Source organism: Pogoniulus pusillus, chromosome 14, assembly GCF_015220805.1.
Source record: "Pogoniulus pusillus isolate bPogPus1 chromosome 14, bPogPus1.pri, whole genome shotgun sequence".
Taxonomy (NCBI): Eukaryota; Metazoa; Chordata; class Aves; order Piciformes; family Lybiidae; genus Pogoniulus; species Pogoniulus pusillus.
The window spans coordinates 18,761,128-18,779,081 of NC_087277.1; the positions used below are offsets into that span (position 1 = coordinate 18,761,128).

Below are 17,954 nucleotides of genomic sequence, written 5' to 3' on the forward strand. Positions count from 1 at the left end.
CTGTCCTGCATTTCCTGGCTCACTGAGCCTGCTTCCTGTACCGAACCCTTTGGTTTGTGTTGCAGGGCTGCTCAGGATCCCTTGGGTCTGTGCATGCTACTACCTTAAGGTGAGATTTCTTTAAACAATGCCGGACTGGAAGTAGAAGGATCAGTCCCAGAATCTTTCTCTGGAGGAAATGGGAAATACAAGAACTGTCTGCGCGTGGCTCTGTAGCTATGTAACCTCCTAGATCTTGAGAACTAAATCTAAGTCTTGCTAGTTGTTTGCAGACCTCTATCTCCCCTCCAGCTCTTCAGTCCTGTCTGCCTGTCCTCCAAGCTAGAAGTGAAAACCCATATAAATGAAGAAACATGTGAAAAATCTCAGGCTCTGCTGTCGTCCTTGTGATGAAGCATCACCCGAGTCCTTCTCAGAATAAATATAAACCATCCTCCTTCAATCCTTCATCTTCATCAAGGCTGCACACAGACAGCTAACTAACCCCAGCCCCAAATCAGCACATTCTTAATGCTGCACAAATCACTCCACAACGTCCTCCATCATCTCCTGTGATTAAGCAAAGCCCATGAATGCGAGAAGAGTCAGGCATCCTTTGCTTCCCAATAACCTGTCCTTGCCCCTCACCAGTAAACCATCTTCCCTTCCATGTCACATTGTTCAAGTGTTCCTGGAGAGAAGATCAAAAAGGGTAATAGTGTCCATCTGTCTCATTCATGCAAATCTTGAACTGCTTGTCATAAGGCTGAGAGATAAGACACAAGAAATAATGTGGCTTGTTAGTGTCTGTCTTATGTTTGCTTCCCTCTGACAGTCTGTCTACATTCAAGCATCTTAGGATTTGTTATAGGACAGCCTAGAAGGTAGTTCCTGCCCTGAAGCATCTCCAAGGGGAAAGGGAAGTTTTCAGAGACCTCTGCTGTCCAGCACGGTTAGCTCAGGCATGGACCTGCATGGATGTGAGCATAATACTCCAGAAAAGTTTACATCAGGGCAGATGAGCATCCCAATGGCTGCTCTCCTGAGCAGTGTAATGGCACCATGCAGGACACCATGGTGTGTGTCAGTCTCTTCTCTTTAGTAGCAAGTGATGGGACAAGAGGATCTGGCCTCAAGTTGCACCAGGGAAGATCTAGGTTGGATAGTAGAAGGAATACCTTCACTGAAAGGATTCTCAAACACTGGAATGGGCTGTTCAGGAAGGTGGCTGGCTCTCTGTTTCTGAAGGTGTTAAAAAGCAGTAGCGACGTGGTTCTGAGGGACACAGTTTAGCACAAGACTTGGTAGAGTTAGATAATGGTTGGGGTTGATGATCTTACAGGTCTTTTCCCACCGAAACAATGTTCTGGTTCTATGACACGGCTGACTGAAGAGGAGGACAAGGGTCATGCCATTCCATTATGGTACCCCCAGGGTCCTTCTCCACCCACCAGCTTGTATTAATATTGGGGATTGCTCCAACTCTGAGTCACCCAAATCCATCTGGATGCACAGACTGGAGGAAAGGTAAAGAAGAGTCACTGTTTCTGAGACAGACAGTTGCATCCAGACCATTGTGTGTAATAGGAACTGATGGACTTGCCTTCCACAAATTCTCTAATCCATTTTGTCACTCTTTTATACCTTTAGCTTTCACAGCATCCTGTGGCAATGAGGTCCTCAACTGAATTATGAGCAGTGTGAAAAAGTACTTCCTTTGGCTTGTGTTCAGCCTTTGGGGCCAGTATGGATGGCTTTCTGCATCATGAGTCTTAATTCACTAGTGCTCTCTATGTCCCTCGAGGACCTTGCAGAGAAGGTGCTGTAGAAACATACATATTTATCATTCATTTGTTTTGTAAGTTCAGGCTGAAGACTTCTTCAAGACTGCTTTAAGGCCATGGCAAGATGCAAAATCATTGAAATTTGAGGCTTTATAGGGTCTTGGAGGTTTTTTTCCCAATTCTCTCCACCTTCAGGCTCTGTGCTCAACTGGGTAGAAAGGTTGCATGGCCTGCTCCAGTTCAGATATTTCTACAACTTCCATGACACTGGGAAGTCCTGTTTGCCCACATTAGTGTGGTTTAAAAGACTTCAAAGACACAAATTTCAACTGAAATTCAACTCTCATAGCTAGCACAGTCCTACAGTTCAAGTTCTCTTGTTCTGCTCACTCTCTGGAGGGTTAAAATGAAGCAAAGGATGGCCAAGGTCCTGGTTTTACCAAAAGGACTCAGATTCCAGGTGTCTACCACAGCCTGAATCTCCATCTTCCTCCTGCTGAGAGGTACAGGAAAACTGCAGATCTGAGCAGTAACATCTTATGGTCTTTCTTTGTAAAATTTAATGATCAAATCATCAGGCACTGGAAACTAAGTGTTTCAAATGATGAGCTGAATTCTTGTTGTCAGAAGAGAGACATTACTAATCCATTTTTTATTGTACCAAGATTGGAGCACTGCAGATCTGAGCATGGCACACCTTCAGGATTGGTGTAAAACCAGACTCTGGTGTACTCTTCCTTTCTTTTCCCAGCTGCCATGGAAATCTGTACCCATCAGTGGGGTAGCATCAATGTGGTCTGTTAGAGGGGGAAACTGAGGCACAGTCATTTAGAAAGGGCAAAAAGCCATGGAAAGAATTAGAAGAGCAGACATGAAAACTTCTGTACATCCAGGGCTGATCAAAGATTTCTACTTGGGATCAACACCTGTTCCTGATCATACCCAGCCATGAAAGGAGCTGGAGGACAGCAACATAGAAATCTACTTTTCTGGGGCTAGGGCAAGCACTAGCACTTGAGCTTGTCAAGATCCTAGTCTGGAGCTGATTGCAAAAACAGCTACTTGGATGTTCATCCCCTTTCTCTCCTTTTCATTAACCAGTCCAGCTGCACTCTGCCATGGGGCAGGCAAAGAATCGAATCCATTTTAGGCATTCAATGCCAGGTGGCCCAGGCAGATCAAGCAGGAGAGAAGCTCCAGATGCCTTGGCCAAGGCACCAACTTTTCACAGAATCATAGAATGGAGCATACAATGGTTTGGGTTGGAGGGGACCTTAACAACCATTTGGTTTCAGGCCACACAGAATCACAAATTGCTAGGGGTTGAAAGGGACCTCCACCTTACAGCAGAAGAGGGAAGGTGTCCTTCCCTTTATCCTCCATAGCCATCTCTACACCAGGAACTCCAAAGGGACAGGATATGGCCTGAAATACTATTCCATTACTTGGACATGGGCTATGTGTCAAGGCTCTTGACTGAAGGGGCCTGAAAGTGAGTCCTGGTGCATATGGGATACACCAGTGAGCAGCATGAGGATATGTGCTGAGCTCTTACGCATCTGCAACCCCATGAATCACAAAGCCCAGATTCAGGTTTTGTCGACCATTGCTCTGCCCATATGCCTGTGCAAAACTGAGCCTCAGCATGAACACACAGACCCCCCCTTCAACCTCTGAAAATCCCCTCTCCCTGGGGGCTCCCACTTAGCTCCCCAGCTAACACCAGTGCTTTTAACCTTCAGCTGCATTTCCAATCAATCACATCCCAGTCCCCAGCATGAGTGAGTAGTGATGGAAGCAATCTGGCCAGTGCTTGCTTTCTGCCACTCATTAGGATGACCTTGCCCTCAGAGGACCTCTTGTATAACCCTCACACTGAGGAGCAGGGTGGGATTGTAGTGGAAAAGACACAGAAGTGTCAGCTGTGGATAAAACTAAGGCAACAGTGGGAAAGGGATTTTTCTAGGATTTGCTGGTGTTTAATCCAGGCTACTTCTGAACAATGTGCTTTGCTCCTCACAGGGTACCAGCAGTGGGGATGAATGGGAGCAAGGGCTTCCAAAGGGTGTGAGTGATGCTGTCATGGAGGAAAAGCTAATCTGAACAGAGTCAGAAGAGTTGTGTTTTCCATTAGGGGAGAGGAAATGTCTGGGAACAGTGTGGAACAATACTCTTCTTCCAGCTTAAACTCACAGCAGGCTGCACCTCACCACTCTCAATTGGGGATTGAGTCTGTTTTGCTGATGGGAAACTGGGGCAGGAAAAGATGTAAATAAAAGGGCTAATGGTTTTAGACTGGAGTAAGTTAGATTTAGATTAGCCATTGGGAATAAATTCTTCACCATGAGGTTGGAGAGACACAGAAACAGGTTGCCCAGAGGAGATGTGGAGATTCCAATACTGGAAGCATTCATAGTCAGATTGGATGGGGCTTTGAGCAACCTGATTTAGTAGGAGATGTCTTGGCCCATGGCTGGAGGGGCTGGAACTAGATGATCTTTAATGTCCCTTCTAACCAACCAAACCTGGTCTCATTCTATAATTAGCTCCATCAGCTGTCCATCACCAATAACCTCACAGGTTCCACAACTTTGCAACACAATGGCATCTGACCCGTTCCTACCTCATAGAGTCCTTGAGAAACCACCAGCCCTCCCTGCTAGTAGTCCCAACAGGACATACCAATAACAGTGTACCCATGTAGAGAAAAACTGAGGACACACCAAACTCTAGCTCAGTCTGAGGTGGTGTTTAAAAGACACCAAGTCCACACACAACATCTGTTTGAGGCTGTGTTGAACCCAACAGAAGGTGTTGCAGAGCCATGGGCCCACCTGCCTCATGCAGCCCCATCTGGGACCAAATAGAGCACATCTGGCCCTTCTTGTCTGTTGGGTTCTTCCTCATAGCGATTTTACTGGGTCCTAGATTTTGGGGTCCTGACTCATGATCTAGAGTGGAGACTTCATTCTTTAAGGTTGTTACTTCCATCACAGGTTGAAATCCTAGTGGGATGGAAATGTACCACCATTTACAGCACTTTGCTGGAGCTTTTCAGATCACAGAGCACCAGATAAAATCAGAAGATGCTTCTTATATGCAACTTTTCAGGAGGGAAAACTGAGGCATGGATTGGCAGATATTTAATGCAAAGTGTGCTCAAATCCTGAAGTCAAGATTAAAATCTGGCCTGTGATTCCCTCTGATAGTATCTCATCATTTGACCAGTGCTGACAGTGGTCAAAGATGGGATGGTACCACCAAGGCTCAGGGGCTTTAGAGTTTCCTCATTATGGTTGAAAATCTCTTGGGTCATCTCAGTATGATCCATTTCTATATGCCACTTTTCAGCCCTCCCTTTCCTCAAATCTCTTCCAGCCTTTGAAATTTTAAATATGACAGGGATTCTGTCCACAAGCCAATCCCCATCACAGGATCAAGTTTTTCCCACCTTATCCATGCTGGAGCTGCAGGCTGGAGGAGTAGGATATGCAGGAGTGCACTCCTAAAGCAGGTACCTTTCCAAGTTGGAGCTGAGAGAAATGTGATGAAAACTGCTGGTCTGTATAGAAATGATTTATTAACACAGCAGGCAGGTGGGACTCAAACTTCCTCTGCACTCAGGAGACTGGGATGGATGGAGGCAGCACATCAGTCTCTACAGTGGTGTAGTAATTATGCTGGGTCATGAGAGGTCTGTGAAGAAATATGTTTTTGAGAAGTCTGTCTGACCCATATCTAACTTGCTGTTGTTTCCCAAAGGGGTTTCCTCTGAGTCCAGCTCTCAGCATTTGGTCCAAAGGTGGAACAAATTAGGTCAGATACTGACCTAGAGAACTCAAGCTGGAGCTGGTTTAGGAACTTTTCCAGGATATGGTCCACATCTGAAATACTTCTCTAGGGAGTTGGATGTGCACTGAAGTCAGGGTGAGACCTAAATGATTTCCCAGCCTTGCAATACGCTCCAAGTTATCCTTTTGCTCCTTCAGGTCCTAGTTTTCTGTAGACTCTGCAAGGTCTATAGACAAAGTATTGCTGGGAAGGATCTAGGCCAAGTAAATACTCACAGAAACCAGAAAATAAGGAAAATAATTAAAATTAAGGAAAAAAAAACCTATATTGAGTACTGATTTGATAGAAGAAGCTCTGCTCCAGGACCTGTCCAAGCTCCATCCCACTCCAGGCACCATATAAGGCTATCATCATAGAATCATTGAATTGTTTGAGTTAGAAGGGACCTTAAAGGTCATCTAGTTCCAGCCCCCTACCATGGACAGGAACATATTCCACTAGATCAGGTTGCTCAAGGCCCTGTCCAACCAGCTTTGAACATGTCCAGGCAGGGGGTACCTTCTGACCTTGCCAGTCAACCAGATCCAAGTCCCACTTGACTCTTCTGTGTGCTGTCAGTTGAGAGATGTCACTGTGTTTCTCCAAGTATTTCCATGTGTTTCTCCAGGCATGTCCAGACTGCTCCTCTAGGAACTGCCATCATGAAATGCTCACTCACCTTGCTAACGAAATGCCCAAGAAGCTGCAGGGTTGTTTTTTAAACTTTATTTCTTTCTTTTGCTGCTGCTTTTTGTGGATAAAGACAGAGCATCCTTTTCCCCCCATGTGTTCTCAGAGCACTCAGGGCCAGGAGCTTTCCCGCCTCAGGCAAATGGGATATTTTATTTGATATCTGAGGATTTCTTAAAGGGAAGTGGGAAGCCCCAGGAAAGGAGGATTAGCTTGATGAGAGGGATTTTCACCTTGCTGGGATGTCAGCTGTGTAGCAAGGTCAGGAAAATGAAAAGCAGAGGGAAGTAAATCTTGGATGATAGCAGATCTGAGCTGATGGGCAGAAAGAGGAGAATTGAGGAATGGATGAGCTGTCGGGGGTAGATCAGGGCGAGGATGTTGGGAGAAGTCCTACAGTCAGTGGTGGGGAAAGGATGCCCTTTCTGCAGTCGTTCTTTTCATCCCCCCCTCCCTTTTTCCCCCATGGATTGTATGTGTGCTTGTGTGTATGTCTAAGACTGCCCTCCATTGGCCAGATCTGGGCTGCTGCACCAAGCGTCCTGCATCATCAACGCAGACGAGGAAGGTGGTAGATGCACAACCGGGGATGTTGCCTTTCCAGCGAGGGAGGACTTTGTGTGATGCACAGACTGCAAAGCAGGGCACATTGCAGCACTGCCTGCATTCCAGGGGCTCCTCTTGATCCTGCCGAGCTGAAATCCCTGTTCTGGAACATGGCCACAAAGTCAGACACAGTGATAAGGAGATACACATCTGGAAAACCTTGGTAGTGTTAGGGGAACTATCCTGTGGGGATGTTTAGGCAGGGGCTGAAGTCAGTTATAGGTAGAGTCAGGGGATGCCTGAATCTCTCTCTGCTCGCACACATCCTATGCTGCCTGCATTCCCAGAAAGCAAGCAAAGACATGAGGATGATGAAAAACACCAGCCTCAGATTGTCTGGGTTTGTCATTACTGCAGGAAGTTAGGGTGCACCACCAAGCACCTAGCCATACCATCCAGGCTTCAAAATTCACTGGCACCAGTGCAAAATGGGTGATTAAACCTCCTGGGCAGTGCAGGTGCCAGGTGAAATGCTTGATTCGGTCTCTGCCTGGGTGTTTAGGCTGTGTTTCTGAACAACATCTGGTCCAGTGGGTGCCAGGGTGGGATGGGAAATATTTCAGCAAGCAGGTAGCAAAACTTAGCAGGGCTCTAGGCAGTGGTGTGAGTGTGCAGGAGCCAGGCATGGATGTCTCCCATCATTGCTGAACTAGTCAGGCTAGATGAACACTAGCTATGGCAGCTACTATGGGAATATGGGTAATTAACCTGTGTGCCATGGGAATGTGGTTCTCAACACTGGAAAAATCTCTTTTCACACATTTAATATCACCTCCCCAGCTGCAGGCTGCAACCTACATGTCCCCTCTGGGATTTTGCTGGATTAAAGCATAGAGAATAGATGTCCCTGGTGAAACATATCAGCCAGTCAACTGCCCACCACATCTTCCCTTCCTACCAGGTCCAACACCTGTTAAGCCAGAGATCCAGATGTGGAGGGAGGTTTGTCAATCCACTTCTAATTAAAAGTTCCCACTTGAAGGAGAGAAAAAAATAATATTTATGTTCCTTATGGTGAAACCTTCCAGATGGGACTGCATTCAAGGGAAATCAATTCCGAGACCTAACTACCGTAACACAGTGTCCCATTAACGGGTCTGCTTAGTTAAAGTTTGTTGGCTTTTACAGTGCTTTTCCCAGAGAGGGGTGATGAGGGGGGAGGCATTTTGTTCTTGCTGCATCTTCATTCAGTAGCAGGTCGGTGGCCAGCATGTAAAAAATCATTTCTGAGGAGGCTAGGAGGTTTGGGCTGCATCCCACACACTGAAGTCGTGGTTAGGGAGCAGATCTCAGCACAAGCCCTGTCGTCTCCTAATCATCTTGTTGCTATGGAGGCACTGCTGGCTCCTGCTTTCAACCGGCAGAGGCAGGTTTCTTCACGATCTGGACCAGAGGTTAAGATGATCCCTAGCTGGTTCATCAGTGTGAAGGTCACATAGACTTCGGCTTTCCAAAGGCTGCTCAGGGACTGCCCTATAGTGAAGGAGAGGTGAACCAGCAGGTCCCTTCAGAGCCTCAGCTAAGCAAGCACCTTTCACTTACCAAAGCTGATATTTCAGACATTCACTGTCATTTGCAGGCAACCTCTCTTGCTAACAAGGATGACCCCCCTGGAAATTTATAGGGTGTTTGGTTGGTGCCTGTGGTTTTCATAACAAGCTCTTGCATCCACTTACTCAGGAAATCTGGCCCCTAAAGCAGGCAGGAGTCTGGCACGGGGAGATTTGCACTGCAGAGCTTTGCGGGCTGCAAACCACTGTCAGGAATGGGGACCTGACTTCTAAAAAATTTAAGTGCAAATGCATTTGGACTCCACGCTGATTAGTGCCAGGTCCAACAGACACTCAGGAATCTGCTGGAAGAGGCTGCGGTGATTCGAAGCTGGGAAGCACAGTTTGCAAATAGCTGGTCTGACTTTTGAGTTACCTAACTCCTTCCTCCCCAGAAAAAAAATAAGTAGAGAGGATTTTGCAGAACAAGAGAAAATGCACAGGGAAAAACACAAACAACTAACCACCTTTGTGATAGAGCAAGGAGAGAAGCCAAGGGGTGAATGTGGGGATGCATTTGGCTTATTATCTCTTCCCAGACACACAGGATGGTCTATGAGCTTCATCTCTTATTTTTCAGCCTCTCCTGGGATTGAGTTTAACTGCCTGAATTGCAGCTTTTCTGGGAATTTGTGCAGCTGCTCTGAAAGCTTCCTCTTTTTACAGGCTGGGAAGGTAGAGCATGCCATGGGGTGGGAGATAGCAAGGCTAGGGATGAGTGGTGTGGACACCATGGGGCTGTCAGAAGGGTCCCTCGGTGCAGTGAAGATGTTTTCCCTCCTCCCTTGCAGCAAGTGTGCCTCTTTGTTGACTTTTGCTCTAATTCCTTCCTGGCACTACCACAATGGTCCCTGTTCATGGAGAAACACATCCCAGATGATCTGAATTATTTCGTGGTTGCAGCCCATGACAATGTTGGCATCTCAGGAGCTGGGCTGCTTTTATTCATGTTTCAATGCACAGGTCCTTAACCTGTGGACCACGAAATCAAAGCAGTAGTTTGACTTGGTAGGGGAAACCTCCCTCACAGGGATTTGTCCTTTTGAAATTGGGTAGCAGCCCTGTTTTGGTGGTAGCAAGTGCTGCAAGGCCAGGGAAAGCCTCACTCAAGGAGAAATTTCTGATTTTTCCTTCCTAGAGTGAGCTATGAGGGCAAGAAAGGAAACGGCTGAAAAGATGAGCAAGAAAAGCTGCCATGGCTCTATGCCCAGCAGTGGGAGAAACTGACCCACATACAAGAATCTGACCCTCCTGCCTGTCAATACCTGTGCCTCTCAGTAGGTCTCCTTCCCAAAAATGAGAGTACAAGATGAAGATAGTATTGCTACCGATGGTGCTTCCCATTCTTTGTCTTTCTCTGGAAAGAGGAGAGATGGAAGGAAGAGTATTCTTGGATAAGAAAGAGGGAGACTCAAAACAGTGAAGATGATACAGAGGTGTCTTTGCCATGAAGTGGGACACTGGGTCTGTGAAGCAGACCTGAAGAGGGGACCTGGGCTACAAAAGGTTGCAGGGAACAAGTCCCATGGGACAATGTAGGATGGATGTTACTTTTGATGAAGGGACTGTGGGGGCTTAAGGACATTCTGGAGCTGACAGGAATGATTCCCACTCCCTGGAGATGTCCTGCACAAAGAGGTGAAAGAAGCAGCTGTCTGATATGGAAAGGCGTAAAAATCTGCCTCTGTGACCCTTTCTTCTCCTGTATTGGGCGCACAAATTCCTTCCAACCCTGGGCTCCTGCTAGGCAGGATTGGGATACTGAACAACAACCACCTTCCCCTGCACTGGTTTGGTGGAAGAGGAGGGAGAGGAGAGAAAAGGAGAGAGAGGAAGAAGCAAAACCTCAAGAGCTCTCAGTAGGAAGAGAGAAAGCCCAGCTGCTTGTATTGACCTCCAGTCCACCCTAGCTGTAGCCTGAAGTTTGCACTGGGCCAGCATCTTGGCTTTGTTGGGATGGAGAGAACTCCCTAACACGAGATCAATGGGGTTTGCTTTGGGGAGCTGGTTAGAAATCACTGCAAAGGCTTTGCTCAGTTCAGCAGAGGGGCACTGCATTGGTACAGGGCACTGGGAAAGTGGCATCAGACCTATGATATCTCTAACTGTGAGTCATAGCTGGGACTGGGGATGCTGTGTGGATTCTCAGCCTTGCAAAGGGTCGATTGAAAACAAAACAAAACAAACAACAAACCGTCAGAAAAAAAAAAACCAAACCAAATCCCAAATCTCTTTCCTTTTTCTCCCCTCCTCCTTCCCTTTCCTTTTCTTTCCAGGTGTTGTTTATGGCCACAGGAGGGAGCTCAAATCCAGACATGGGAGGATTGGCTTGATTTCGGATCCAGAGCCTCTTAAACTCTCACTTTTCCTCTAAGCTGATCCCTGTTATGTCCAGGATCTGGCGCCTGCTTGACATTTACTTTGAGTTCCAGAGGACCAGAGACCTAGGATGAGGAGCATTGGATCTGCCCTGAACCTGCTTTTGGTATCGCCACTCTACTTTGTGTGGACAGTGGTTGCTCTGGACCTGGCACAAAATCCCTGCACCACTTTGGTCCAGGGGAAATTCTTTGGGTATTTCTCCTCCTTTGCTGTCTTCCCGTTGAACTCCTCTCTCTGCTCTTGGATTATCCAGAACCCTGACCCCCGGAGGTACACTTTGTACATGAAGATCCTAAAACCTACTGGCATATGTGACCACCAGCACATCCGCACCTACCAGTTTGACTCCTTCCTGGAGTCCACCCGCACCTACCTGGGCATGGAGAGCTTCGATGATGTGTTGAAGCTCTGCGACGGGTCCACCCGCTATGCCTTCCTCCAGTCCAACAAGCAGTTCCTCCAGATGAAGCAGACTGCACCACCGGGGGTGGAGAGCTGGCCGGTGCGGTGGAAGCCCACAAAGGCTCAGGAGAGGGACTTCTCGGTGGAGTACCTCGTGGTGGGCAACAGGAACCCTAGCAAGGCTGCTTGTCAGATGCTCTGCAAGTGGCTGGACACATGCCTGGCCATCAGCAGCAGCTCCCACCCATGCGGCATTATGCAGACCCCGTGCTCCTGCTCGGGAGGGGAGGTCCTAGATCAGGCCAGCGAGATCCTGGGGTTCACCAGGAAGAAGGAAGATTGCTATAAGGATGGAATTTACTTGGAGAACTGCGTGAGCAGCCCCAAGGACAGCAGCGGAGTGGAGTTCCTGGGTGAGTGGAGGGCAGCTGGGGGCATTTGGGAGGGAGGGCTGGTTGGGCTCTCCTCTCCCGGGTCTCACGCTGTCCCCATCACCTCTCTGTCTTGAGTCTGCAGATGCCTGGTATGAAAAGCTCATGTTCTAATTGACAGGCAGGTCTGGTAGCCCTTGGTGGCTCTTTATGAGCCTGTGACTGGAATTGCAAAGCAGCTTCCCCTAAACATACCCCGAAATGTTTCATTCATTCTTGGGGCTTGTGTCTTGCTTATTTCACTTCTGCAGCCTCAGAGCTGTTGAGGAGAGAGTCTTATCTGAGGACGAGCTGTTTTCCAACTTAATTACAGATGTCCTAGAAAAGGCAGGATCCAAACTACCTCCTGAGGTGGGCAGCACTCAACAGTCCAGATTCATGGGAAAAATATAACTCTGGGTTTTAGTTGAAAAGAACAGTCACAGAAGGCACACAGGTTTTCTTCTAAACCTCATTTTCCTCCTGGAGACTATCAATGAGAATACTCACCAAGCTGCTTCTGTGGGATTACTTGGTGGGATCATTCCTCAACCATTCTGTTGTTTTGATGACAAGCTTGACTATGGTATGGGCTGGAAAAGAACTAGGGAGGTGGAAGAGGCATGAAAAAAATGGGGCTATGAATAAGAGTGAGCTGCTTCTGAGGTCTAACCTGGACACTGATCTAGGGAAAGTAATGCTCCTTCCAGTGATCTGACATGGTGCACACCAGTGCTATGGTCCCATGAAAAGCAGAAGGGAACTAACTGGAAGGTCCAAAAGCAAACCCTTTATTTTAGCACCTGTGCCAGACCTGCTCTGATATGTTTATTCTCAGCTCCTAACCCACCTGCCATCGGTAGTGCAGGTGTGATGCAGCAGTGCAGAGGGGAATCTCCAACTCAGCAAAGTTCAGGCTCATGCCTGAACCCACCCCAGGGTCTCATCTTCTTCAGATGCTAGACTGAAATGTGCCCTGCCATGGGGGAAAAGTTGGAAGCCACCTGGGGCTGGGCTTAGAATCATAGAATGGTAAAGGCTGGAGGGGACCTCTGGAGATCATCTAGTCCAACACCCTTGCTAAGCAGGTTCACGTAGATCAGGTTGCACAGGAATGTGTCCAGGAGCACCTTGAAAGTCTTCAGAGAAGGAGACTCCACAGCTTGTCTGGGCAGCCTGGTCCAGTGTACCTTCAAAAGGAAGAAATTTCTCCTTAAGTTCAAGTGAAACCTTCTATTTTGCACATATTGCCCTTCTCCTGCCACTAGGCACCACTGAGAAGAGTCCAGCCCCATTCTCACGACTTCCACCCTTTAGATATCTATATGCATTGAGAAGATCTCCTCTCAATCTGCTTTTTTGTGCCAGGCTAAAAAGCCCCAGGTCTTTCAGTCTCTCTTCATAAGAGAGATGCTTCAGCCCCTAATCATCCTTGTGACCTTTTGTTGGACTCTTTCCAGTGGTTCCCTGTCTCTCTTGAACTGGGGACTCCAGAACTGGACACAGTTCTCTGGGTGCTGCCTCATTTGGGCATAGTAGAGGGGGAGGAGAACCTCCCTCAACCTAGACTTTGGGACTCCTGCCTGGATTTTTCATCCACCTCTAATTATAAGGGAAATATCTTAAAGCAGTAGAAAGGAGGCTAAAATATCTCTCAGTAGAAAAGAGGATACCATGCGCAGGTCCAAGCTGCACAGTGTGATTTTCTTGCAGACCAGAGTCTGAGAGATTAGTGTATGATCAGGCACTAGTGCTTTTGGCAGTGTATTTAGGGGGAGGTTTAATTTCTCCTTGATCTGTGAATCAAGACATGAAGGCACACAGTCAAGACATAAATCCTCCAAATTAGTTTTTGAGCCATGCCTCCCTCCCCAACTCCCAGCTGATGGACATATTTGATCTCCAGATTTTGAATTCATTTGTGGTGGCCCTTTTCTCCTGCATAAACAGCTTGTGAGGAGCATCGTGCTGGATGTCTCCTTGGAGCAGTGTGGGCTTTGTGAAGCTGGTGAAGGGTTGGAGAACAAGTCTTATCAGGAATGACTTGGGGAACAGAGGTTGTTTAGCCTGGAGAAAAGAAGCTCAAGAGAGACCTTCTCACTCTCAAAAACTACCTGAAAGAGGTTGGAGTGAGGTGGGTGTTGGTCTCTTCTCCTTAGTATCAAGTGTTAGAATGAGAGGAAATGGCCCCAGGTTGCACCAAGGGAGGTTGAGGATGGTTACTAGGAAAAAAAAGTCTTTACTGAAAGAGTGGTCAGGCATTAGAACAGGCTGGTGGTGGAATCACCATCCCTGGAGGTGTTTAAAAGAGTGTACAGACATAGTACTTCAGGACAGGCTTTAGTGGCCATGGTGGTGTTAGGCTGATGCATGGACTTCATGATCTTAGAGGTCTTTTCCAACCAAACTGATTCGATGGTTCTAAGCCATGTGTCACATCTTACATTTGTTGATTGGGTGATTTATGTCTTCAACCCAAGCAGTGTGACCTTTCTCATTGCAACCAAAGGTGAAATTGGAAATAAGATTTTCAACAAATCCTGAAGCATTCAAGCTTAATATTGGCTTTTGTAAAGATCTCTCCTAGTCCAGCTTGAGTGCTTGGATGTTCCCAGAAAATAAATATGAAAGAGGCTCAGAGGTGACTGAATCAAAACCCTTTCTGGGTGTCAAATATTTGTACAGAGTGTGGATGATTTTTATTTTTTTTTTTTTGCTGGCAGCTCACATCTGCTCCATACTGAAGATACAGAATTACCATCCTCACTGGTGGGATGCCATCTACACAGAAACATTGCTTGCAGTGTGCCCAGCCTCTCCATGTGCTGCTCTGTCTGTCACTGTGTCTGTTTTGATTTTTGCAAAAGCCTGATCAGGAAGATGGAGGCGAGATTCAATTTGGACAGGGAGTCAGCAGCAATCCCTTAACAGCATTTTGTAGGTGGAATATTTTGATAGTGTTCCCAATTTCCAAGTGCTGAAGCTGGTTATTCCTGTCATTGTTGTCCTGATTGTGATTGCAGCAGCTTTTGTGGGGCTTTTCTTCTCCCTTTTCATTTTTCCCCCCTTTTTTCCCTATGAACTGCTTTTCTTGTTTTTCATCTTCAGTTTTATTCTCCTCTGCCAATTTCCAAGTCATCTGTTGTCTCTGGGCCTGTCTTAAGACTTTTATCTTTGAACAAGGGTATATGAGTCTAGTCTGAGGACTTTTAAGGCATGTAAAAGAACTGCCAGATACCCAGATATCATCCCAAAATGTGGAGCCTGTTTTTTTCATAGAACCATAAAATCATAGAATGCTTGAGGTTAGAAGGCACCTTTGAAAGTCATCTAGTCCAACCTTCCTGCATTAAGCAGGGACATCTTCACTTAGATCAGGTAGCTCAGAGCCTCATCTAACCTGAGCTTGAATGTTTCCAGGGATGAAGCATCTACCATCTCTCTGAACAATCTGGTCCAGATTGCTTCACCACCCTAAAAAATTACCATTAAAAAATTCTTATTTCTACCTACCCTAAATTTTTCTTCCTTTAAACCATCACTGCTTGTCCTGTTGCAACAGGCCCTGCTTAAAAAGACTGTCAAGACTGTCCTCATCTTCATTTTCCTGCTGCTGTTCTAAACCTTGGATATTTCCACAGCAAATAGATGGATTCAATTCTACAGAGGCTACAATGAGATGCTGCCTTGGAAGCAGCTGCACTTTGGCTCAGAGTCCATCAGTAAGATCTCTTTGAAAAGGTTCACTCCCCATCCCTGGGCACTGGCATTGAGAATCCAGTAGTGCTGGACTAGAAGGTGTCAGAAGATATCCAAGGGCAGGCTGGGAATAGCAGGTTTGGTATAGATGGAAGGGACCTCTGGAGATCATCATAATTCATTACAATTGGACACTGGCTTTAGTTGCGGAGGAACAGAGCTGAGAGATGAACTTCTGTTACCAAGCTAGACTGCAGATCTGACCATGATAGAGAAGTGAGCACACTGAAGCTGTTGCCCCAGAGATACTGGGGCAGTCAAGAAACCTAATGGACAGCCTGATTTCACTCACAGCCTGGGAATTTACACTTGCCTCATGTAGACATGGATGTTTGCCAATGTGATCATGCTTTGTCTACAGCATCTGTTCTTCAGTGCCTAGAGGTAGGAGAGCACTCCAGTTTTGCTTCCCAGGTTTAGCTTGCACTCACTGTCCCTCATAGGCACCACAGAGGTCACAATGGGTGGTGCTGGGAGTGGGAAGAATCTGTTGGGGTGGACAGGAGACGTTTCAGTGTCTTGCTGCACATGAAACCTGTCCTAGTGACTAGAGGCACATGCTTGGAAATGTATTGGTAGCAGCAGTCCACTCCCCAACATCTTCCCTTGTTGCTGCAGCCACCTGCAGCAGCTACTCCCGGAAGAGTTGGACAGGGGACGTTTTTGAGGAGAAGGCAGTTAAAGAGAGAAACTATTCTTGGCCAGCATCAGGGCTCCCTTGGCTGACTGAGGCAGCATGAGGAGAAAGTGAAGATTTGTTTAAGGATGAATTTTCTTTTCAGGCATGTAAATTGGCATTTCTGAAATAGGCTACTTCAGCAGTCTGGGGTAGAGGACCAGAGGGCTGAAATGGGGAATCTTCCCAAAACACAGGGAGTTGAGACTTCCTAGTCTGAAAATGCTGGTGACCCTCCCAGATAGGAGCTGGCTTCGTTGTAATTAAAGCTGGAGCTTTAAAAGGGACACTGATGTGACACTGTAATGAGAGAAGGTTAAATGTGTGCTTAAGTGCTGTGCTGAGTTAGGCACTTAATGAATGTCTAATTAGTCTTGTCTCCACGTAATCTGTTCCTGGAAGTCCATTGCAGTGCTGTCACGTTTTGATGGTCTGAAGAGGTAGCCAACATGCTCTGGTCCTTCTGATCTTTGATCTTGGAAGGAGCCAAGATGCTGACTGCAAAACAGGGTTAAATGTATGCCCCTGGAATATATAAAGTAGATGGCTGGAGGGAATTTTATGATGAACAAATCTAATTGGTTTCATGTCTCAGCCAGAGAACTTCACAAATTGATTTCAGCAAGTAACTTGAAGTTGAGATTTAAATGGAGCTTCTTAGTTATCCAAAATTTGAATCAAGATATTGCTAGTTTGAAGTAATAGGGGTTTTCTGCCTTTCCTGATAAACTTTCCCAGCAGTTTGCTGTCCCCATTACTCTGAGCAGATGCAGAATCTCCTTCTTCACACACGCTCATCTCTTCTCTTTTGTGAGTGGTGTTTCCTTGGCCATTTCTTAGATGTTTTTCTGCCTGGTAGGTTAATAAGTTGCCTAGTGTCATTCTTCAATGTTTGGAGAGATGTTTATAGACCCATTAAAAAGTTGCTTCTTGAACTTTGCAGTATTAAGAAGGCTCCATAAATCTCTCACTGTAGGACACATCCTCCAAACCTCAGTTATTGTTGGGAAGCTTTGTTCCATGCTTGGCCATTTCTGCTGAACAAAATGTGATGCCTTCTCAGCAAGACTGAATTTCTGCCTGGACAGAGTAACTGCTGAAGGGGGGTTCATGATGTGCAAGAGGAGCCAGAGGCACAGGGACAAATGAATCACAGATTCATACAACGGTTTGGGTTGGAAAGAGCTTCAAAGCTCCACACCTCCTGTCATAAGCAGGGACAGGTCCCTCTAGACCAGGCTGCTCAATACTTCCAGGCAGGGGTCATGCATGCAAACACCATCCTCCCTGCTGCAGGGATCATCTTTGTGTGGCACTGCTCTCCTTCCTTTGAACCTCCTGCAGGACAGAAGTAACTTGGTAAGTCATTTCCTATGTTTGTGGTGAGCTTTAGTGACCATGAAAGCACAGGGACTCATAAGGACATGGGAGTAACTGCCCAGGGGCAGGTTCTCAAACCTCTCCTTGGCCATTTCAGCTCCTTCATAGAATACAGACCCTACTACTCCAGTAAAAGTCCCCCAGGCTCAAACAACAGCTGAGCTTGCAGAGAAACATGTTTGGATTTGTATTTACCTCACATTCGTACTTGCCAACCAAATGGCAAAGAGAGTCGGATGAATGAATTTTCATTGCCTCTCCCTCCTCCTGGTGTGGGCTGGCTGAGCATGCTTGGGGAAGGTGTACAGCTTTCCAGCTCCTCGCCTCTCCATCCATGTCTATCCCTGCTATCTGGTCTGTACATCCTTGAAAGCAGAGCTAGGATATAGTCCGAGATCATCAGTGAAACTTGGGGCAAGGAAAAACTGATTTCTGACCACTTGTAAAATTCTTCCATGTTACCCTGCTAAGAGCATTGAGGGGTTTACCTGACATCTCTCCAGCT

At 46.7% G+C, this 17,954-nt stretch overlaps 1 protein-coding gene across 14 annotated transcripts in view; it reads left to right on the forward strand.

The window, feature by feature from the left end:
- ADGRB1 (adhesion G protein-coupled receptor B1) overlaps nt 1-17,954 on the forward strand; it is a 313,454-nt gene that overhangs the window by 79,846 nt on the left and 215,654 nt on the right. For 13 of the 14 annotated variants that reach the window (XM_064154394.1, XM_064154405.1, XM_064154392.1 and 10 more), the window contains exon 2: nt 10,717-11,637. The exons of the other annotated variant lie outside the window; for it this stretch is intronic. In XM_064154394.1, coding sequence (XP_064010464.1) covers nt 10,890-11,637 — 748 coding nt within the window. In that variant the 5' untranslated portion in view covers nt 10,717-10,889. The remainder of the gene's footprint in view (nt 1-10,716; nt 11,638-17,954) is intronic. 14 annotated transcript variants of the gene reach the window in all.